This window comes from Dunckerocampus dactyliophorus, chromosome 2, assembly GCF_027744805.1.
Source record: "Dunckerocampus dactyliophorus isolate RoL2022-P2 chromosome 2, RoL_Ddac_1.1, whole genome shotgun sequence".
NCBI lineage: Eukaryota > Metazoa > Chordata > Actinopteri > Syngnathiformes > Syngnathidae > Dunckerocampus > Dunckerocampus dactyliophorus.
Window position 1 is genome coordinate 20,468,258 of NC_072820.1, and position 23,480 is coordinate 20,491,737.

The 23,480-nt window shown below is 41.6% G+C and overlaps 1 protein-coding gene across 12 annotated transcripts in view; it reads left to right on the plus strand.

Moving 5' to 3' along the window:
- Positions 1–23,480, plus strand: part of LOC129176911 (partitioning defective 3 homolog) — a 169,401-nt gene that overhangs the window by 52,212 nt on the left and 93,709 nt on the right. For all 12 annotated transcript variants that reach the window (XR_008569530.1, XR_008569531.1, XM_054767419.1 and 9 more), the window contains exons 3-5: positions 4,043–4,226; positions 7,396–7,583; positions 7,668–7,811. Coding sequence is in view for 10 of the 12 variants with exons in the window: in XM_054767419.1 (XP_054623394.1) it covers positions 4,043–4,226; positions 7,396–7,583; positions 7,668–7,811 (516 nt within the window). In the remaining 2 variants the exon portion in view is untranslated. The remainder of the gene's footprint in view (positions 1–4,042; positions 4,227–7,395; positions 7,584–7,667; positions 7,812–23,480) is intronic.

A 23,480-nucleotide genomic window follows, 5' to 3' on the forward strand; every position in this document is an offset into this window, starting at 1 on the left:
CAAGGAGACTTCCTGTAGAGCAGGGGTGTCCAAATTTTCTGTTGACCCTTGGCATATTGTAAAAATAAAATAAATTCATTGTTAATGAAATACATTACTAGATATTTTACTACTTTGCTTTTTTCGGATACAGCACAAATCTTAGATGTGGATGTTTTGTTTTGAGATTAGATTGATTCATTTGTGGGGGACAATGCAATGCAATGAAATCGGTTTTATTTTTTCCCCCAAATTCCATTCCATTTTTTCCCCAAATTCAGTTTTTTCCATTTAAATTTTTGTAAGTCTTTTTATGTTTTATTTTTTTACCTTTTACACGTATTTGACCTGCATAGAGTGTGCATTTTTATGACTGTAAATAAAATGTTGAGGTTGTTAAAATGTTAATTAAATGCAAAAATCGTTACATTTATTGAAGTACTGTAATTCATTATTGGCCAATTTTGTCCAGTATTTCAGAAAGGGAAGTAGCTTGGCTAACTTTTCTCATGGGATGGCAGCCTGTGCACACGTCTTCCTTAACCACAAGCCCTAGCAGTCAGTGTACGAGGCGAGCCGGTTTACTAGTGTACCTCCGGCCGGGTTTTAGGGACTGTGCTCCTATCTGGGGCATGCAGGTAGCTGCCTGGATAGCAGCGAGGCGTACGGGCGTGTTCAGTGGACAAAATGCGTGCTTGTTGGTTGCTGTCCAGGAGGTGAGGGCACGGATGTGATAGTTATTATTTTCAAATGTTCTCGCGATCAACCGACATAGTCTCAAAGATCAACTAGTGGCTCATGATTGACGGATTGGCGACCCATGGACGAGCTCATATGAATATCAAATCTAATGAAACTGTGCACATAACCCTACAAGTTACAGTACACTTATTTTGGTACCTAAATTGCAAACGGTACAAACAATGAATGAACACATGAGACTTACTCTTAAGTTAAATAAAACTGCACTGGTTTCTCTGAAAAAAATAATATTAAATAATAGCAAAATAAGTGTCTCTTTAACAGAAAAGCTGTAACAGTACATTCTCTTAAAGTTTCACATTTTCTTGTTATTTTTTTAAGCTGACATTGGAATTTGATACACAATTTCTTTTTTGTTTACCTTTTGGGGGAAGATCTTTGCAGCAGAAGCACTCCACAACTTTCCCGTCAGTGAAAGATGTTGTTTTGCTCCAATATCCATACAATCTTTAGCGAAGACTTATTTTTACGTTGCTGTGATATAAATGAATGTGCTATGACACTCAATTAAGCGTTTAAACCTGACATTACTCACCATAGACAGGGACAGGCTTTTTTCTGTTAAAGCTACTGATTTTTTGTCGTCCCGTGTGAGTTTCCCGTGCGGTGCTGCACAATGCACAATGAGGATGGTCTTATTAAACTTCCCCAGTTCTGTGCCACCATGGGAAGCTTGTGTATGAAAAGTTTTGCACTCGGCTGCAACGTCTTTGTCGGACTTTTACCAGAAAATACACACGGGCGACATCACTCCTACTCCTTGCTAAACACGTTAGCACACGCTGTTGTGATCACATGAACTTTGTTTGCCTGTTGCTGGTTAGACAAGCTTGGGGTGGAGTCTGGAATCGATTGCTTGTATCAGAGTGCCAATACCAGAGATTTTAAGTGCTGACCGATATATAATCGGAAACTTTTTCTTTTTCTGATATCGACCCTAGATTCAATATCAATATTGGATCGGGACACCCCTAAAGAGTTGTGATTTCTCACACTGCTCAAGTCTGTGGTTTTTCACTCGCAACACGTATTGCAAGGTCATTGGAACCTCTATTGGTGTTGCTAGATCCGGTGTCCAACATCCTGCTTGTTTTAGAAACGTTTAACTGCAGCTGTTCAGGTTGCTTAGCATATATTGACCTACAATGGATTGCTTTTAGCATCTTTAATGTACAAAATGGATCGAAACCTCCGCCCCCCATATACCTTCTGTATGCAATCCTCGGTGGAAAAAGTTTGGGCACCCCAAACCCAAGAGGATGACAACAAGGAGCGTCCATATTTCCTTCATCATCTTCATTTTGCATTACAAAACAAGTCTCCAATGACCTCCATTGCTCCACATGTTGAAACAACTTAGACAAACAATGAGGTCTGCTGACCCACATGTCGCTGGCCTTGTGCTTTCTGGCGGCTGCTGTCAGGGGGAAAGTTGTGTTGCAAGAATGGGAAAAGTTCTTCTGTGCTCTGTCGGGTTGGGACCACATGTTTGGATTAGTGAGCTGTGCTTCTGAAAGTGGTCCGTGTTGTTACTGATGTTTCTTGTATTGTTGTTTAAGTGTGCTCGTCCTGATGGTAAACCTTTAGACGTCATCAAGTGCTTACTTCATGAAGGTTTATTGTCACCCGCCTCTTTCCTCAGTGTCACATGGCTCATTGTGACCTTACTGATTACAGACTAATAACAAGCATATGGATTGTATTTGTGCACATAAGAGGGGAGCGGGAGCGGGTGCTGGCCTTTACTCAGCTACTTAATGAGGTAAAAGCTCATCAGGTCACGCCTACAGTTTATATACTGTACACATGCACATGGACCTTGGACCTGTTATTAGCCTCATTACATCCAGCTTGAGCTGACATGAGCTGTAATTTGAAGTGTGTGTGTGTGTGTGTGTGTTTGTGTGCAAAGATCTTAAGATCATAATGGGAAGAATGGGTCTTGATGTATGTTCTCTACCAAGGGAGCTTGTTCAGCATGCTATATAATGCAATTTGAACCTGTGGTAGAAACTGAGTAAACAAATACTTTAGTTGTGTGTGTGTGTGTGTGTGCGCGCGCGTGCGCGCGTGTATTAGTGTTCCCCACAGCGTTCCCCACAACAATTTCTTTGTGTCGTTGGTGGGTTGCGGGGGGATGACATAATTGGCCAAGATGCATTTGCAAAAAGCCTGTTAAAGGGTTAATTAATACATATTTAGACAAGTCAACAAGAAAAAAAGATATAGGGCCTAATAAATCAATAACATTCTGGAAATATAGTCAGAGTTGTTTTTAAAAAATATATAAATGTATTTCTGTTCATTTATGAACATATTTACAGTATCAGGAATGAGTGTTTCCCAGAGGATTGCAATCTATTTGTGGCGTGGTATAATCGTCAAATTTGCATAATTGGCCATGGAGCTTCAAAATCCAAAGCTTCAAAAGCGAACCATTTTGTGCAGTTTCGTGTTGACTGTCTGGATGAAGGCTCTGCTACACCTCCACACGGGCTGTGGCATTCAGCATAGAAACTATGGCTTTTGTGCCTTCATTCATATTAACGTTTGCTTGCTAACTGCTAGCACTCTGTGTATCCACTCACGAGTAGCCCTGCCTCCACAAAGAGGCTGAATGAGAGGAGGGTTCACTCTTTCTGTTCATTCTACAATAGAACCAATTCGCACAGACACATGCAGCCCGTGTGGCACAGAGAGACGATGAAAACAAACAGACATACATGCACATGTCAGTTCATCGAGGCGGCAAAATTATTTTAATTATTTAATTTTATCTTAATTGTTAAATTACTCAATTTATAGGCTATTGTGACAGTCCTAGGGGCAGGCTTTGCCTTTGGCATCGGCTCGTCTGCTCTGAAGGGGAGGGGTGGTTCCTTGTTTGATGGTCACGTTGTGAAGCCCGTAGCAAGATGATATGGCCTGCACTGGACAGGCACAGCCATAGCTATTTGTAGTTTCACTGTTCTACCACTAGATTTTGTGTGTACGCATGGTAAGAGTTGTGCAAAAATGTACGCATTTTCCTACGCACAAGTACAAGTGGATAAATCTCATACTTTGAGGCAAAAATGTTGATTGCTCTAAAATGTTGATTGCTCTTTCCCAAAGTCAAAGCTGGTGTGTGACTATTGTTTTGCCTGAAACACAAAGATAATTGGTCTGCTTTCATGGATACTAAGGAAATTAAAAAAGTCACATTTGAGAGGCTGAAATCAGAATATTTACAGTAAATTTTTAAATGAAACGATCAATCGATTACCTTATAACTTATGAACTTATTGTCTTCTCTCTGCAGCTGATCGCGGTCTATGACGAACAGGAACCCCACCATGGTGGCGACGGCACCAGTGCCAGCTCCACGGGCACGCAGAGCCCCGACCTGTTTGCCGCCGACCTCAGTGCCGGCAGTGGAGCGTCGGCCTTCCAACCCTATCAGGCGGCCAGCGAAATCGAGGTTACGCCCTCTGCACTGCGCACCAGTAAGTTGTGAGAACAATACACCAGTGTGGACTGGAGGGCGTTTTGCCCTGAGTTCAGTTATACCAAACACTGACTGTGAAGGAACTTCCAGCTTTCTTTTGTGGACCAAAAAAACCTCATGAGACAAAGCTATTTCTCTTCATGGACCTCGTATAGAAGTTCCGTGGCACAAGATAAGCTAATCGAAGTGTAAAGTGCTAAATCCTATGTGAAAAGTGTGTAGCAGTTATTATACATTTATAGAAATTAGGGTTTATGCCCGACATTGGCATAAAAATGTAATATCGGTCAATATCGGGGTCGGCTCCCGTATTTGCTGGCGCGCAAATGATGACCTCATCAAATCGCCTCTCAAGCCTATAAACAAATGTGGGTGGCTAACAGCAAGCTAGCTTGCTCCTTCCATGCATCTATTTTCTCGATATGCCGCCTATCCTCACTAGTAGGAATGTAACAATTCCCGGAAGTAAGCAACGGTAAAATCCGTTGTCCGTGGGGACGTCTGTGAAAAATCTGTGAAAAATCATAAGGGGTGTATTTTAATTTGTATACATGTTTATTAGGTAGATTGCGTTTCCTATTCAAGGGAGCAAACGCAAATATGAATAAAGGCACGAAAGCAATGGTTTCAAAGGCGAATGCCACATCCTTAATGTGGGAATATTTATATGTTTATATGTTTTGATAAATATAAGACAGCAGATCACTGACCGGTATCGCAAGGTGCTTCAGGAAGCATGCGCTGTGTCTCAGTTGGTGCACTTGCATACTTACACTTAGTCTTTTGAATGCATAAGTGCGTTCACATTGAAGTACGTCAAAATGCACTACAGTGATGGACACTTACCAACATCAATAGTCACCATCTTGGCTACGTCGCAGAAGGGGAGGGACTGAGTTTAAATAATGGCAGCCGAGGAGCAACTTGAACAAGAATGAATTCATTTGTAATTATTGTACAATGGAGAAGTGGGGGAAAAAAAGCTGGCAGACATTTTAGCAGGAGATTCAAATGTTGGCGATAATGCTGCATCGAGTGGTTGCAATTCACCGTTAAAAAGAAGGGAAGAAGAAGAGGGTAGATATTGCACTTGTTCAATGACTAATAATGGTAATGGATTTGTGACAGCATTACACTGTCAGAATTCACGCACTCAGAAACTAAGTACACAGTGGACACAGTATACTTATAGAATAAATGCACAGATGCAAATATGGTGGATTCCCTCACATTCAGCATTCACAGCCGCGCAAATTTTTCTAATATTTTTTGGGTCCAAAAATAGTTTGTTTTTATCCACAGAAAAGACATTTCCCTAAGTGAGCAACGATTTATAATAACATATTTTACATGTTTTTGTCTTTATTGCTTTAAAGGTGGTTAATAAGTGTGAGAGGCATATTTAGGGCTTAAACCTGGATTGTGAATTTTGAGTGTTAGCTTCTGTCGCTAGCCAACAATAGAGCTGAATCGACCTAATTCAATTATTACAACAGTCACTTTTATTACAAATGGTGATCCGAAATCTGAGGATAACGTCAACGTCGACCTACCAGGAGTGTTTGGGCTCCAGCATACGCCTGTAACCCTAGTGAGGACAAGCGGCATAGAAAATGAGTGAATTAATAGAAATGAGTGAGCGAGTAGTCGTAAGTAGAGGTGATGGTGCTAAGCTGTCAGCACAGGCCTGTCTCCATCTCCCAGCGTGCCTCTTTTTCCCATAGTGCCGGTCCCATGCTCCGAGGGACCCAGCACACCCACACAATTGACACAATCTATTGGCGCTCATATTTATAAGAATCCGCAGTGGTTTATGTGCACTGAAAATAAAGTAAAGAGCAGACCCTCAAAGATAACATTTCACATGGACACGCTGACCTTAGCAGTCAAGCATCTAAACAAACTTACTGGAGACGAATTTGGGAGCTTGACACTTGGCGTCGTTCTGCCAGCAATACAATTTTTCCATCATCTCTCATGTGTGGTCCACCGGAAACTATCCGCCATAACAGAGTCCTCTCAAAGTGGGGAAATGGGAAGCTCATAAGGTTTTTTTTAAGGCGCTAGCTTCCATTTTTAGCCTTGTTGTTTGGACCTTCCCACACAGAGCAACTTTTAAACAGAGTGATTAGTTTTAATGGACGGGCTCTTCCTCCCTCACGTTGTTGTTGTTCCCACACTTTTGAGCAAACTCCAACTGCCGCCTTGTTACTGATAATTCCCCCGCAGTGGAATCACGCTGATTAATTGACTTAATCAAGCAGCAGTGTTGCTGAAAGGATGTTGGCATCAGCCACTTCCAACATTTGTTTCAATGTCTTTAGTAATGCCAACAAAGACCGATTAACAATGTCATGTGCAGTGGGCAGAACAAAATGTGGAGACTTTTTTTTTTTTAACTTATCTTTTAACAGGCTTGTGGCTGCAAACTAAAACACAACTAAATACATCAACATAACATAGCGGCTTAGATCATGTGACTCAGACACAGTGATCACATGATACCAGTACAGTCGTCCCTCGCTATCACGGTCCGGACATCGCTTCGTCACTCATTAGCGGTTTTTCAAACATTAATTAAACATCAATTGCTGTTTTGTGTTGACTACGGCCTATTATTAGTAAAAAAAAATGCATATTTAAGCAAATTGCCACCACACATACATTTTGGAGCACCACAAACAGATTGGCAGGCCTGTTTGCCCTCGCTCATAAACACATTATAATGCACCAGATCTGCCAGCTATGCGTAGGTTTCACTTTTACGTCTCCTAGCACGTAGCTGTGGTTGCATTCAAGGACAAGTGCAAAATCTTAATGCTCGACTAGAAACATCAATGAAACAAAGACATAAACATGTAAAAGTTGTGGCCTTTCCAACAGAGACTCTGACATGAAAGCATGTTCAACGAGCAGTGGGTGCTGCTGTGGGCTCATACCCCATCTCAACACACTCAGGCGGCTCAGTTTTGAGCAACAGAAGAAAGTTAATTTGTATTTTTAAACATTTGTTTTGATTTTTATGTTTTTTCCACTCACTTTTTGCAAATGCGTCATGGCTAATTAGGCAAATTCGACAATTACGAATTACATCAAATGAGGCATCTCTTCTACAAATGCCCATTGTTGAAAAGCACAATAAAAAAGATGTTTACCTTTCCTCTCAGACATGCCCCTGCATGTACGCCGCAGCAGTGACCCTGCCTTGTTGAGCATCAATGGGCCGTTAAGCAGCGGCGAGTCACGGGTCCAATCAGAAGAGCCACCGTCAAGGAAGAACCCGACCCGGTGGTCCACCACTGCTGGCTTCTTAAAAGCTCGCCACTCATCAGGCTCGAACAGCCTGGAGAGGAAGGTGAGAGTAACACATTGTCTCGACAATCCTTTCATACAGCGCTCATCTCTCATACCTCATGTTACGTTTGGTTTTTCCTTACAGGCTAAAGGTTTGGACACGTACCGCAGTCTGCCACGGGATGCAGGCACATGGGCCAATCAGAGAGAGTTCCAGAGGGAGACGGCTCGCTCGTCTCTTAGTGCCAATCACCCCATGGTGGACCGCTGGCTGGAGAGACAGGAACAGGTAAGACAGTGATCACCTCTTCAAACACTGTTGTCTTATGCTTTGACCTAGTGTTTATCAACTCTTGTCGGACATATGGATATCAATGTATTACATTTCTATGTTCTCTATAGCGCCAGTTGGCAACAGAAGTAATATACATTGGTGTGAAAAAGTGTTTGCCCCCTTTCTGACATCTTTTTTTTTTTTGCGTGTTTGTCACACTTAAATGTTTCAGATCATCAAACAGATTTAAATATTAGTCAATGACAACACAACTCAACACAAAATGCAATTTTTAAATGAACACACAAGGAAAAAACTCCCTCTGGGGAAGAAACCTTGAACAGAACCCTGGCTCTGTGAGGCGGCTCTCTGTCTCGACTGGTTGGGTTAAGATATAAAAAAAGAGGAATAGATGGTAGATCAAGCCAGAAGTCTTTATCTTAGTACAAGGAACATAGAGGAGTGTCTCTGATACATATCAGCGTATCAGGGGTCAGTTCTAATTATAGGATTTTTCACAGAGGTAAATTTTGAGTTGACTTTTAAAGAGAGAAGGTGTCTGACCCCCCGGACTGAGTTGGGGAGACGGCTTCTGATAACTTAAATGCTCTACCTCCCAATCAAGTAATTGTAAATTCTGAGAGCGCAGTGTTCTCCTGGGTTGATAGGGTTCTAGGAGCTCTTCAACATATACTGGTGCCTGACCGTAGAGCTTTATATGCAAGGAGGCTAATACGGGTGAGATATGATCTCTTCTTCTGGTTCCGGTTAAGATTCGTGTGGCAGTATTTTGGACTAACTGAAGGGTTTTTAAAGATTTCTTAGGGCAACCAATTAATAGAGGGTTACAATAACCCAACATGGAGGTCACAAAAGCATGAACAAGTTTTTCTGCATCTGGTAGTGGCAGGAATTTTCTGATTTTCTTTATTTCGTAAATGGAAAAATGCTGTTTTGAACACTTTGGGAAATAAAGGAAAGGTCCTGATCGAAGATGACACCAAGGCTTCTGACTGTACAGTGGGGGGAGAGTGCAAGACCAGTTCGGGCAGTAATATCATTTGCAATCTTGTCTATGAGGTGCTGGGAACCAAGGACTATGATTTCAGTTTTATCTGAGTTTAACAGTAAAAAGTGTGAGGTCATCCAGCTCTTGATGTTGTTAAGACACGCCTGGAGTTTGGACAGCTGATTAGTTTGGTTAGGTTTCATTGATACGTAGAGTCGTATGTCATCTACATAACAGTGGAAGTTAATGGAGTATTTTCTCATCATATTGCCTAAAGGAGACATATAAAAGCTGAACAATACAGGTCCTAGCACAGAACCCTGTGGGATGCCATGACTGACCTTCATGTGTCTGGATTTTTTATTAGTAATGGATACAAACTCCAGGCAATCAGACAAATATGAACGAAACCATTCTAATTCAGTTCCTTTAATGCCAAGGCCATGTTCTAATCTATGTATTGGGATTTGGTGATCAATTGTGTCGAATGCTGTTGAATACTGAAACGAGGCCTCTGTCTGAGGCGGCGAGGAGGTCATTCGTAATGCTCTTTCGAGTGCTGTTTCTGTACTGTGGTGCATCCTAAATCCTGACTGAAAGACCTTGAGTAGATGATTGTTTGGACGGAAATGGTGTAACTGATTGGCAACTGCTTTCTCTAGGATGCTGGAGAGAAATAGAAGGTTGGAGATTGGTCTGTAGTTAGCTAAAACGCGTGGATCAAGATTAGGTTTAGTAAGAAGTCACTTTGAATGATTGTCTGTCACTAGCGTGCCTGTCACTCGCGACATATTGATTATCTTGAGAAGAGCTGTGTTCCCTAGTGGGCAGCAATCACTTTTTTTTTTTTTTTACACATGACCATGTAGGTTTTTTCAAAACTGCATCTTTGTTCATTTGTGTTGTTACTGACTAATACTTAAATTTGCTTGATCTGAAACGTGCAAGTGTGACATTTTCACAGCACTGTAAGGATACCTCTCATATAGAACATGACAATACATTGTTCTTTTTAGTAAACTAGTCTTGTCACATTGATTATTTATAATTATAGTTTCATCTTGTTTATCTTGTTTACATGACATCATTTCTGTGTCTTTATGGTCTCGTTTACAATTAATCATCTGCTCGCTTTCTCAAATACGGAGGAGCGGTAACATTAATTAAATTGACAATGTCTTTATTTAGACTTTTTTTTGGACTAATTTGAAGTCTTTCTACAATAACATGACCATAGGCAGCACGTGTCCACGTGTTAGTATCGGTGTATGGATTATTATTAGCCAAATGCTCCCAATCCGCACAGTGCACCCCAAATGTAGCTGTAGATGAGTGATTACATTATAGTCGGCTATGCTGTGTGCGTGTGCGTACATTTGTCCGCCCCCCGATGGCAGACTGGGATACAGCGTGGTTGTGTGCGACAATGTTATTGGACTATTTGTTGTTTATCTGATCTAGACCATCTGAAACTCGACATGCATAGATCAAAAAAACACTTTAAAATTTGAGCGTCAGCTGGTATTAAAAACAGCATCAGTGGTCTCTTGTACAATTAGCGTGGAAAGATGTTGAACGGTTAGCAGGTCACCATGGCAACAGCGAGCCTTCAGTGAAGGCAAGGAGGAAAGAAAGTGCCTGCACTGCCTGCTGCTGACGCCATGTGCTTTAATGTGTTTATACTGTATATTCAGCCTGTATAGAGTATTGCATAGATGATACACTCATGTACACTGTATGTAATACTGTAAATTACATTGTTATGAGTATTACGCAAGTTTATTGCTGACTGCATCACGAAAAATGGAGTTGTAAGATTATGAATGGAGGAAAAGTAATTAAAGGAGAAATCACCTGCTGGTTATATGATGGGATGTTTCATTCTTCTGAAACCTCATGGTGTGTGTGTGTGTGTGTGTTATGTGTGCACCTGTCAGTGTGTAGCCGCCTGGTTGGCCTCAGTGTGTGTCTGTGCAACGTTGCTGTGTGTCCTCGGCTATTAGGGAGGGACCTGGTTATCTGTCATGGCGGAGCCGAGAGGGGAGGGGGCACGCAACTCACTGGGGATGTTGTTAGAAAGACTCACACTGAAGGCCAGCTACACACACACACACACACACACACACCTGTGAGGAGTTACAAGGCTGAGGCTCTTTCAGTGGCAATGTGCAAGCTTTGGCTCCACACGTTCCACATTCATCACGTATGCACATGTTTCCACATGTCAGAAATGGCTGTAGAGTGAATTGTGCGTCCTTGTCAGCACGCACACTTCTCTCTAACAAGCCTCTGTGTGTGTGTGCGTGTGTGCGTGTGTCCCTCAGGTACAGCTTTAGCAGGCTAAATCTCACCGAGCTGAGCTCTCATAAATCACAACTGGATCATGTTGGCATACATAATGTGCACGTTCAGGTTTTGGCCTGTGTACGTGCGAATGTGTGTGAATTACTTTCTTAGATATAAGGTACGGAGGTGTCTACACATATGATTCTATATGTGTGTATCAGAGGGAAGTGACCTCATGTAGGGGTGTCTGTGTACAGTATGTGTGTATGACCAGCAGGTGCTGCTGTAGAGCCTTGATGGGAGTCAGGTGTGTGTGCGTGCACTTGCTCTTCAAGCACAGCGTGAACTGTTGCCGTGTGTTTGTGTTTGCAGATGTGTGAAGGTGAGGGTAGCACGACGCCATGCCGCTTTTAACACTCGTGCTCGCTTGCTCGTTTGCCTCTCTCCCAGCTCGCCAGAAGACGGTCCGATATATTGTTCTTTTTCTCTAATTATTTACACTGTCAGGACGCGTGTCATGGAGATAAAGAAGAGATGTTGAACATCGTACATAATATTGAATGCTATTTTTTGTAATGTTGTCACTGGAAAAAGTTAGCAGTAACTCCTCTTGGCTCTTCGTCATCTTTGATCTTCTGGTTTTGATGTGACGGAGCGCCGCCAGGAGCCTCCCTCCTTCCAGCTGTGAGAGTCAGGTCTGGCATTGAGACAGGGGTGATGAAAGACACTCTCCTCCTCCTCCTCCTCTTGAGGGAGCACACTTCCCCCCCCGAGGTGCCCTCCACCTCAGGGTGCAACCTGCCACCACAAACACACACACACAAGCTGCAATAACTGCACCATAAATCTAATTAGACTTGAAACACACACCATCCACTCCACGGCAGATGGTGTCCTTTTTTTTAAAAAAAAGAAAAGGATATATAATCCACCTGTTTAGCTTTTGAAGAAGGAATGAAGAATAAAAGGAATGAAGAAGGAATGTTACGCTCTGCTAGGTTGAAGTAAATTGAGAGCATCATTTTTTATTTCTTCCAGGAAATCAACCCTAAACTTGAACGTAATTGGCTCAATCAGTGTATGTCAAATAATGTCAATCCAAAGCCTTAAAACATCAAAATCTGTGCGTGTTTATTATGGTTTATTTTACGTCTGCTGGCAGGGGCCACTATAGTTGACAGAGATCTGCGTCCATATGGACTACATATGTAAGGCAGTTGAGCAAACTTTATTTTTCCTCCCTCTTTGCCACCTCGGCTCCTCCTCTTCATTTCCTGGATTGTATTCCTCCTCGCACACATGCTCGCTCCACCTGGGGTGGCAGAGCCAGCTCATTCTGTCAGAGCTTTTGGACCCGAGCCTATGTCAATGCTTGGTCTGACTCAAGCTGACTTAGAGGAGTCTGGCAGCCTTGTGAGAGCCAAACAAGGGGTCAGCTTTTGGGACACACTCGGATATGTGGTGACCTTCTGTTTCCATGTTACCGTGGTAACAATTAAACTGTAACTCCACCTCCATCAGGAGCTGAAATCAGCCATCTATAATTATAATGATTGATTAATAAAATGATAACTACTAATTCACCAATATGAAATAAAATTCACAATTAATTGTCATAATTATACCACAGCAAAACTAGCAGCAGTACAGAACATAGAATACTGTAAAAGAGAAACGATTTTACACTACTTTAAGTGCATACATTATCACAATGCTAGACTAGCGTTAAAACGGTGTTTGCGCATAAATCCTAAATGTCGTGCATTCATTGAACAAAATGAACTTAAAAGATGGTTCTTGCACAATATCACTTTCAGGCGCTTCAGGCGGCTGAGTCTGCATCTTTTGAGGTGAAGTACAACCAAACTTCGCAGCATTTGGACCTGAGCATTTTAGTTAGATGCTCACCGTCGTCTGTGCAGATGAAAAACTAACCAACTAACACAGTCACGACAGTTGACTTGGTGGTAACTAGACCACATTTTTGCCTTATTTCAGGACCACTATTAGCATGAGTTACTATTGTTTATGTTGGCATCTGTGCCATTATGGTACCGCGTTTCAGTACGCTTCCCTTCTCCTACACTGTACATATTTTTTTCCCTCCACTTATATTCTTCTCATCCGAACATTGAAACATTACAGCTACAGCTGTTGGCCCAATGTGTTGTGGTTGTTGTAATCTTTCTACCAGTTAAGCATTTTGTCCTGCTCTTCTGTTCCACACAAAGCAATGCATTAAGCTGGAATATCCGAGAATTCTCTTTGGTTGTTGTGTTCAAAGAAAGCGTCTTCTACTTTTTTTTTTTTTTAAATGTCTTTCGCCTTTTCATTCTTCCATGCTGTCACTCAGGAGACACTGTGGGAGTCACTAAATTAGGGGTCTGAAACTCTATTTCACAGTGGACCACTGGTGGTCGAATGCGGGTGAGGCTGGACCGCATCAAGTATTGGGAGTAGGTCTGGGAATCTCAGGGTACTTCATGATGCAGTACAATTTGTGATACATGGCTCACGATAACGATAATATCTTGATACGATGTTAAGGTGCCACAAAAAATTAATAATTTCATAGGTTGTATTTTGCTGCGTTCAGCTGGGATAGGCTCTAGCTTACCAGCTTTCCAGGAGATGATCATTAACTTCCAGAGGAAAACATCTCACGTCACACCGGTGAACATCCAGGGAGCGGACATAGAGTTGGTAGACAGCTACAAATTCCTGGGTGTTCACCTTAACAACAAGCTGGACTGGTCCGTCAACACCCACGCCCTCTACAAGAAGGGCCAGAGTCGCCTCCACCTGCTGAGGAGACTGAGGTCCTTTGGTGTGTGCAGGACTCTTTTACGGACCTTTTATGACTCTGTGGTGGCCTCAGCCATCTTCTATGCTGTGGGCTGCTGGAGAGGGGGCAGCACGGACAGGGACAGGAGCAGGATCAATAGGCTGATCAGGAGAGCGAGCTCTGTCCTGGACGGTCCTCTGTACTCCGTGGAGGAAGTGGGGGATAGAAGGATGTTGGCTAAGCTGACATCAATCATGGACAACACCTCTCATCCGCTACATGACACTGTGGGTTCCCTTAGCAGCTCCTTCAGCAGCAGACTGTTACACCCACGGTGTAAGAAGGAGAGGTTCCGCAGGTCCTTCATACCGACCGCTGTCAGGCTCTACAACACCTGCACCACCTGAACCATGTTGTAGTCACTATGTCACTATGCATTCTTTACTTGCGTATCTTGCTTGCTGCTGTAACAAGTGAATTTCCCTGCTGTGGGATTAATAAAGTACTATACTATACTATACTATACTATACTATACCCGTGACCCTAAAGAGGACAAACAGTACAGAAAATGGATGGAAATTTTACAGCATAGTTTAACCAGAACAAAAGCAGCTATGCTGCAAAAAGAATGAGACTGTTTTAGTGCAACCAAAAGTGTAAACAGGATCTTAGTTTACGTGTCAAACAGTGACATCGTTTTAAACTCATTCAGAAAACACAACATCTTAGCAGCATGACAATTTTGACAATAAACCACGTAAACTAAGCACACGTCTCTTGATTGAATAACACAACATTTAGCATTTGAATACAAAAATACAAATTTTTCTTACTGAGCAGTTTTTTTCTTGAGAGTGGTGATTAACGAGGTTGCTGTTCATGTATTTCATGCCGTCGTGTGTCCTATTTTTGTCAGTGTTGTTTCGTTCACACTATAAAAGCCAAAGTGAGTGCATACAAAGCGCGTTGGGATACAGGAAGTGCTCCAGGCGACGCTACACTACTGTATATAGACCGCCTCTGTTAAGAAAAAAAAAACACTCCAATAAAACCTACACACACACGCAGTTATGTAGTGTATTGTTAAACTTATGTAGGGGGTCATATTCGGGCTGGACCACAGCTGAGTTGCGGAGTAAAATGCAATGTTACTGATTGTACTTCAACACGTCCTCCTCCACTCAGCAACACAGCTCAGGAACCGCTGCCCACGACATGCGCATGCACGCCCTCCCAGGCGACTCGCACTATCCGCCAAACACCTCCAACATCTCTCGAAATGCTGGCCCCTCAACCGCACTGAAAGGCTGCACCTCCCCTGCAATTTAGCGAGCGACACCGTCAGCAAGCTTGCACCACCCCGCCCTATATATTCACTTTTCCGATGAAACGCCCCAGCAAGCGCCGACCGCCGGGAGGAAGGTCCCGCTGCACATCCACACTGGAACTGTGGCATTCAGCTTAGAAACTATTACTTTTGTGCCTTCAGTCATATTCGCGTTTGCTTGCTAACTTGCTAATTGCTAGCACTCTGTGTATCCATTAAGTACAGTACGTAGTCCCTGCCGCCACGTACTGGGACAAAGAGGCTGAATAGCTGACAAGAGGTTCACTCTCTCTGTTCATTCCACTACAGAACCAGTGCGCACAGACACATGCAGAATGAAGCCTCTTGTCATCCAGCCTATGCGGTACAGCGAGACGGGGAAATGGAACAGGCATACGTATATGATGCACGTCAATTTATCGAGGCATCAAAATTATCGACCTAGATTTTTCTATCGTTTGATTAATCGATTATCGTGGCAGGCCTAGCGAGAATGTATCGATAATCCATAGTAGGGGTTAATATTGTGATAGTTTGAGATAACCTGGGAGTGACGCCGGCGCCCAGCTTGCATTGTGGTACTTGGGTTTGTAAAAAGTTGCTGTAGTTATGTGTTTACAGTTAACATAGTTGTTTATTATTCCCTATAGTAGTAGTTGCCCTATGTCTGTTTACTTACCGGTTACATGTTGTGTGGTCATTTTGTGTTAGCACCACGATTGCAGGTAGTGTTCTGTCTAGTAACCCCCCCTGTCGCCATGTGATAACACCACTGTGTTGGTGTTTACTTTCTCCTACAAGTAATATTGAACTTGCCCGGATGTCGCGGGCTGCAATTACCCTGCTCTTTGATGTCAAGTCGCGGGCCGCAAAATACGTTTCGGCGGGCCACAAATGGCCCCCCGGGCCCCAAGTTTGAGACCCCTCCACTAAATAGACGAATGTCAAAAGTAATCAAATAGGATCTCACCGTGTGGCTTTTCAGTTGTCTCCATTTGGTGTCATGGAGGATGCTGCTATGGCCATGAACACTTGTCATTGATGCAGTGTAGGAGGTCTCATTGTCAGATCTTTTTTGGCAGACAATATTAAGAATAATGACTGTAGAACATTGGAAAGACTCAACAGCAATGTTCCCCCTAATACTGTATTTCAAGTGTCTGAGCATACACAAAAACGACCTGAGAATTCCTTGGACCTCTGTGAGCGACATCAGACGTGCACACTGTAGTATTGCACTTCCATTCTGTCAAAGTTTGTTTATGACTGGTTTCAAACAGACGGCAAGGAAGATTCCACAATGTAGCATTCTTTATTCTTTATAACCATCTCAATCTTGTAGAAAACCCCAAGTTTATAATTTCATTTTCCATTTCTTTTACCATTTGTATTGATAATTATTAGATAGAGGTTGATTTCCTGTTTGACGATTGTTGTGGCGCTATTTTAGCCCCCTAATTTACTTGAAATTGATGCCCTATTTACCGTATTGTATATGTTTACTTTTGTCTTAATAAAAAAATAAATAAAATGAACTCTCAACCAACCTACCGGTCCCTTCAGCAACACAAACTCGGCGTAACACTTTCTGTATACGCTACGCCACACATTCACTCCGAAAACTTACTTGCTAGTTCGGCTTTGCAGCACGTTTTTTAAAGCAGTTCTTTCTCATTTGAAAATGACAAAATCTCACCCAGTTTCACCTCTAGTTGTCCTGTTTGCACATACCCCGACAGCCAGTCCACATTATAAGAACCGCTTATTTTTTTATTTTTTATTTTTTACTTTGGCTCGGTGAGTGGATATTGCACTGCCTGTTCGTTTCGCCATAATACAGGGTCAGCAAGCAGCATTTTGCTCTCTGCTCTCCGCTGCAGCATTAGTGGGGTTACCTGCAAAACAGCGGTATGTACTTCGTAACGTGCTGTTAATGAATTGATTGGCTGCTGAAGTACTTGGGATCTTATCATTGGCTGGACAGTGTTCATCATTGTGTTATATGTTCTTACCGCTTGTTGTTCCCTGTCACTCGCTGAGTTGCTTTGCAAAATAGTACAGAATAAATTGTTTATTTCATTGAAAGTTCAGGTTGGATTTCATTTTGTGCGCTGCGTGGATTTGCTGTGAACTGAGAATGTGAGAGCAGTGTACGATTGCGCACAGTTAAACTGTTGATGAAGATGATGTCTCTTCACTATCAACGTGTGCTTGTATCGGGGACGTAATTACACAAACGTATGGATGATGTATGTCTCACAAAGTAGGCACAGGCATGAAGTCATCACTCTAAACATCAACACTGTGGCACCATGACAAACTGTCAATGTGACTTATTGATGATGCCGTCAGCACGTCTAGATCTTATTACGAAAGTGTCTTCAAGGGAAAGTGAATTAATGTGTGTGTGTGTGTGTGCATGTGTTTGTGTGCTAGGGGGAGGGGACTGGTGTGTAATTGAAAACACTGCATGATGCAAGCATTCATCAAATGTCAGATGTGACAAATTGTGCTCTGTAACGTCAACACCATTTATAATGGCAAAGTTTCTTCATAAGATCTGCAAAGTGTGTCAGATTATGTAAATTTCTTGGTTTCCTTTTGTTTAAATGCTGTAACGGCCGTTTATAAAGGAAAGAACCACACCATTTCATATTTCTGTTTAAATGTTGCTTTGTGCTCCGTTCTATGTTCAATGTGGACATGCACAGTACTTCACAACCAAAGCAACAATGGCGGACAGCAGCGCTTTTCTTGTATTCAGCAGATTTTTGGATAAGACCTAGGAGGACATGTGTGACTCTTGAAAGAGTAGCCAACTACTAGCCTGGCATGCATACTATTGTATTTTAAGTGGAGAGTGACCAGTGTGATACACGGTGGTCATCTTTCACCGTGCACTGCTACAAGGGATGTCTTATAATATCGTCCTACAGATATTATCGGCCAATATTGACATATAAACAGGATATCTGTTCATATTGGTATCTTTTTTTCCTGCCGATAATGATATCGGCACGCACAAGTGATGACGTGCTTCACACAGTTAGCTAGCTCAGTATGTCTGCGGCCTGGAATTATTTCCAAGTTTTGCCTTCAATGTAAAGCGTTGCACGGGGTAAGTTTGACATCTTTCTGTATTACTTATAATCTAAAATCACGCATCAGGAATGATCACCGAGTCACACGGAGCTAGCATACCTGTAGCAAAATAACAAGATTCACAGATTGTATTAGTCCAGAGTTTTATACTTTGCAGTATACTTCTTCTTATGTGGATGTTTGTGCCACACAGAAATGTGCAACTTTCCAAATTATACAGCATTATTGAATTGGATTCTTTTTTGTGAATTCATTAAGACTAATCTGTCTTATTTGTTGTGATTTTGGTTGACTATTGGTCATAATTTATTAATGACTTTTGACAAAATGTTTAAAATAAATATGGCACTCTTTCTATAACTTACATCGCATATTGCAGTATTTATCTTATTTTGCACAAACTGTTTATTTATGAAATGCATCCAGTGGCATCACAGTAAAACAAACATAATGTGTTCATTACACAATGTTAGTTTGAAGGAAGAGTTGTTGCTAATATCTATATCACGGTGCAGTTAATGAAGTGCTGGACAATATCTGTATCTTGGATATCGGTAAGAAAGGCAATATCGTGCTACTAATAGTTACAAAAAGTGCAATGACAGGTGATTTCTTTTTTTTTTTTTGCGCTATAGTTGTGCTGGTGTACCTAATGAAGTGTCCTAGTGATATTATCTCCAAAGCAACAAACTTCATCCCTGTGCATGACGCCACATGTATCCACGTCCATTTATAAGTGTCAGTGCGGTCAGTGCCAGGAACTGGGACTGGGCAGCACTTCATTAAAGTGCAGCATCACACACACACACACACACACACACACACACACACACACACACATGCAGCACTTTATTTAGTCTGGGAGATAGAGAGGACAGACCCCAATGGATTCTTCTATTAATCTTTAATGAGCCCTGGGGCTACAGTGCCGCCTGCTTCTCCATCTACACACAGGAAACAAACAATGACTCATGAGGAAAACATCATGCTCCTCATACCTGCCCACCTTCTTGAATTGAAGCACCTCTATGAATTATTAATATCTGCCTCTTCCCAGCGACGGGAAGGGGTGAAGTCTTAATGCTGTGGTCTGCAAAGTGCAGCCATCGCTTTCTGATTTGTCTGGTGCTGGGGTGAGATGATTGGGGAACTGTCAATCAAACCGTCATCAGTCCCATTTACAGCTAATGTTTGTATGAGGTGAAGATAGCATAGTTTTTTTTCTTATTGTTGTTGTTTGTTACGACTGTGGAAATGGTCTTGTGCATATTGTCTTGCCTCGTGAAACCAGCATTCAGTTCTGTGATCCAACTGTAAGATGTTGTTTCATAGATCTTTAATTGTGTGTAATTGTGTAATGGCCCTTGCCATCATTGGCTTTCATGTCCCTGTATTGTCTCTCATCCACATACATACTCATACATGCCGCTGGAGTACAACGTCAGAATGCAGCAGCCAGATCCTCGGCGATGGCTCGCATTGAATAGAAAGCGTTTGTGACACGTCGGAGCGTGCTGTGATGAAAGCCCATCTCATTTGCTCTTCCTTTTAGATAACGCTCCCGTGCCTCACTTCCTCTTGGCCTGATAAATATTGAGACGTTTCTGATTCTCTTTGGTTTGTTGTGTTGGAGTCTGTGTCTTTCATGAATATTCCCCTTTTAAGCCCGACAGTGAGAGATTTAGTTGTTGATAACTGCAGTGTGTACAGTGGAAGGCTTTAGTGGTTAAACAAGTTGGGGTTTGGAGCAAAGAAGAAGAAGATAAAAAGGGAAAAAAACACAGCTTTCTTTTCTTTGTTTTTTTCTTTTGCTATTTATTTCCATACTTTTTTGAGGTAAGTGTAACACAGGTGTCTAAATTTTTTCCGGCGAGGGCCATACCCTGAAAAATGAAAGGATAGAAGGACCACTTTTGTAAACCAAGACATGAAGCCTTGCTGAGAAGTTATATATACCGTAAAGCACCGTGTATAAACTGCACCCGTGTATTAACCACACCCCCATTTTCAGGCAAAATTTTTTTTAGTTCATAAATGCTTGCCAACTCTTTCATCTCAGATCAACATGCGTAAAGGTACAAACAATTTCAAAAAGAAGAATAAAGGAGAAATCTGAACTTCGGCATCTAGATCTTTAATATTATGGCTAAGCACAGATTCATAATAATAATAATAATAATAAAAAATCCAAATAAAGATGTTTTGATATCTTATCTTTCACTGCTTCTCTTTTTCTCTTATTATTTTATTGCATTGCTTCAGTGTGAATTTGAATAAACTCCAACGTTGTATTGCATTTTACAAATGCAATGTTTTAATGGAAGCTTAGGTTAGCTTCAGTGTAAATAGAGATCGTTTCACTGTGTGAAAATACAGACAGCCGTCAGATAATTTAGTTGCATACACAAGCATTTTCAGCAACTGTACAGCAGAGGGCGCTAAAGTCAAAGCAACTGTCTGATCCACAGACGGCTATTCTAAAATGGGCTTCTCGTCAATTTCTGCATCTGGTCACAGACCTGTCATCGTGTATAAACCGCACCCCGATTTTTTGCTTCTTACAAGTGGAAAAAAGTGTGGTTTATACACGGTGCGTTACGGTATTTTCAAGAAATATTTCAAGAAAAAAACTATCTCAGCTTTGGGATCTTTTATTTATTTTTTGTTTTTTCTAAATATTTCAACTTTCACAAAGTGTATATATCTGTATATGTATATATGTATGTATGTATGTATATGTGTATGTAAATGTATAAATAGATGTATATGTGTATATGTATATATGTATATATATATATATATATATATATATATATATATATATATATATATATATATATATATGTGTGTGTCCAGTAAATAACATTAATTCATTTCATCAAAGTGTATGCACAGTGCATACTTTATTTCACACTCAGCTGAGAGCTAGTGAATACATTGTAAATTGTTGTGAGCCTAGCCTCGTCCACCTATATTGCTCAACATGGCGGACTTTCTGCTCCATGGCGTATTACACTCTCTTCCATTCATTTGCGTTATTTGCCTCATAATATTATGTTATTTTCTTTATTGTACTTTATTCTTGTCAAATGCCTGCAGATTTAAAAAAATGTTGCAGTTTATTTTTTATAGTTTTTATTGTTTTGTTTTTAGAATATGCCGCAGGCCAATAAAAAAAAATAATACTAAGAACCGTATGCCGCAAATGGCCCCCAGGCCGCACTTTAGACACCCTTGCTCATGTAACAGACACCAGCTGGTGTTGCTGTGAGAGAGAATGTTGGTAAACGTCACTCCCTGACGCTGAGGTTTGCTTTACCTCTTCTTGTTACTCATCAGTTACTGGTTCCCTTTGGGTTGTGTCAACCCAGTCCCCCCAACACACACACACACACACACACACACACACACACACACACACACACAGTCTGTGTGCATCCTAAATGTAACTGTAAAGAAGCAATTGCACTACTGTGTGCGCCAGTTTGTGTCAATGGCAACCACCCAAAGCTGTAAATCTTGTTGGAACACTGAGTTACTTTACTTTATTTTACACTTAAATGCCAATTAACTACACTGAAAATGTTGCTTAAAATAGAATTTAATACAATTTTGTTATCTTTTGAATGGATGAATTCTATTTTGCTGTTACGTATTTACTTTATAAGAGCCGACAGCCTCCGGGAAGTGAATGTGTCGGTCATCCTCGCATCCGCTGAAGTTGTCGCCCCTGCAAGTCTCCACTTGTTGCTTTCTTATCGAGTGTGATCATCAGCAGTCTGAGCAGGCGGGAGATTACTTTTAACAAGAAGACGACAGCGCTGTCAAAGTCTGTAGTAACTTCAGCTCCTCTGGGCACCTGGTGTCATGGCAACCATACGGCCACCGCAGTAACAGAAGACTCATTTTCATACTGATGAGGCGTCCGACTGCTCGCTCTCCTCTCGGGTGTAGCCCTGAAATTTTAATGACTTCTTCTTTATCTTTTGCTCTCGGCTCCGGCTGCCCTGAGTGTGTGTGTGCGTGAGTGCGTTTAGACGTTCAGGTCATGACTCTTAGCTTCACTCCTCAGTCAGACACGAACATAAGCGCCCGTGGTTAATACAAGCGCAGAACAAAGGCCATGCAATATTGAAGGCCATGTATTTTTACACTTGTGGAAGACCTCCTCCAGTCTGCTCCTCCTGGTGGGTTCAGGTTAGAAAGCTATTAGAATTTATGTTGCACATCAACAAACAAATCCTGTGATCTGGAAATGAACACCGATTGGATCAAAATGTTGTTGACATCTTCCCAGCTATGCTTTGTCAGACCATCCATCTGTTTTTCGTGACTGTTGGACACCTGACCGATGTTACAGTGTTTGCCAAACAGTCACAGCGAATAAATTTAGACCGCCACAGAAAGATTTTTTTTTTTAAAGATTTGTTGTTTTTTTCCCCTCAAGATTTGTTGATTTATTTATTTTTTTTTTAAGATTTGTCACTATTTGCATGCGCTTGCAAGCTACACAGACGGTCCCACTATAATATGTGCATGTTATAGTGGGACTGTCTGTGTAGCTTGTCATTACAATATGGTACAGTAGATGTCATTGTGACTCTGTCTAGTCAGAGGCACTTCAACTTCTTTAAGAAGGCACAATTTGCAAGCAATAGCCAACAACTGACAAAGACAATTGACAACACAAGTTGGACGGACAGAAGGTTCATCAAACAGAACGTCAGTCTTACTCACAGTACAAACCAAAAAATTGCACATCCGAATGCGTAACAGGTACAACAATTTAAAATAAAACGAGCTGCCATTCTGTGTGAGTAACAGCGACAGTGTGCTAACAACAAACACGTAACTCAAACTGTTATTTGCTAAGTGCCCGCAAGACATGCTGGATACTGCAGCAAAACTCCCGTCAACCCTACAATGTGATGAGATATTAAATGTACAATGACTTGTACAGTATGTTTAAAATCAGCACACACTTACATGGAGCCCAAGAAAGATTGTTTTTTTTGAATTGCCTGTGAGTGTACAAACACTGAATTTTGCATCATGGTAAATTATGCAAATTAGACAATGATGTCATCTGTCACTCACGACCTCCTACCATACCAAGGCCACAGATGCATTGCAGTCCTGTGGGAACCACTGTGTTACCTTCGATATCCAGCTGG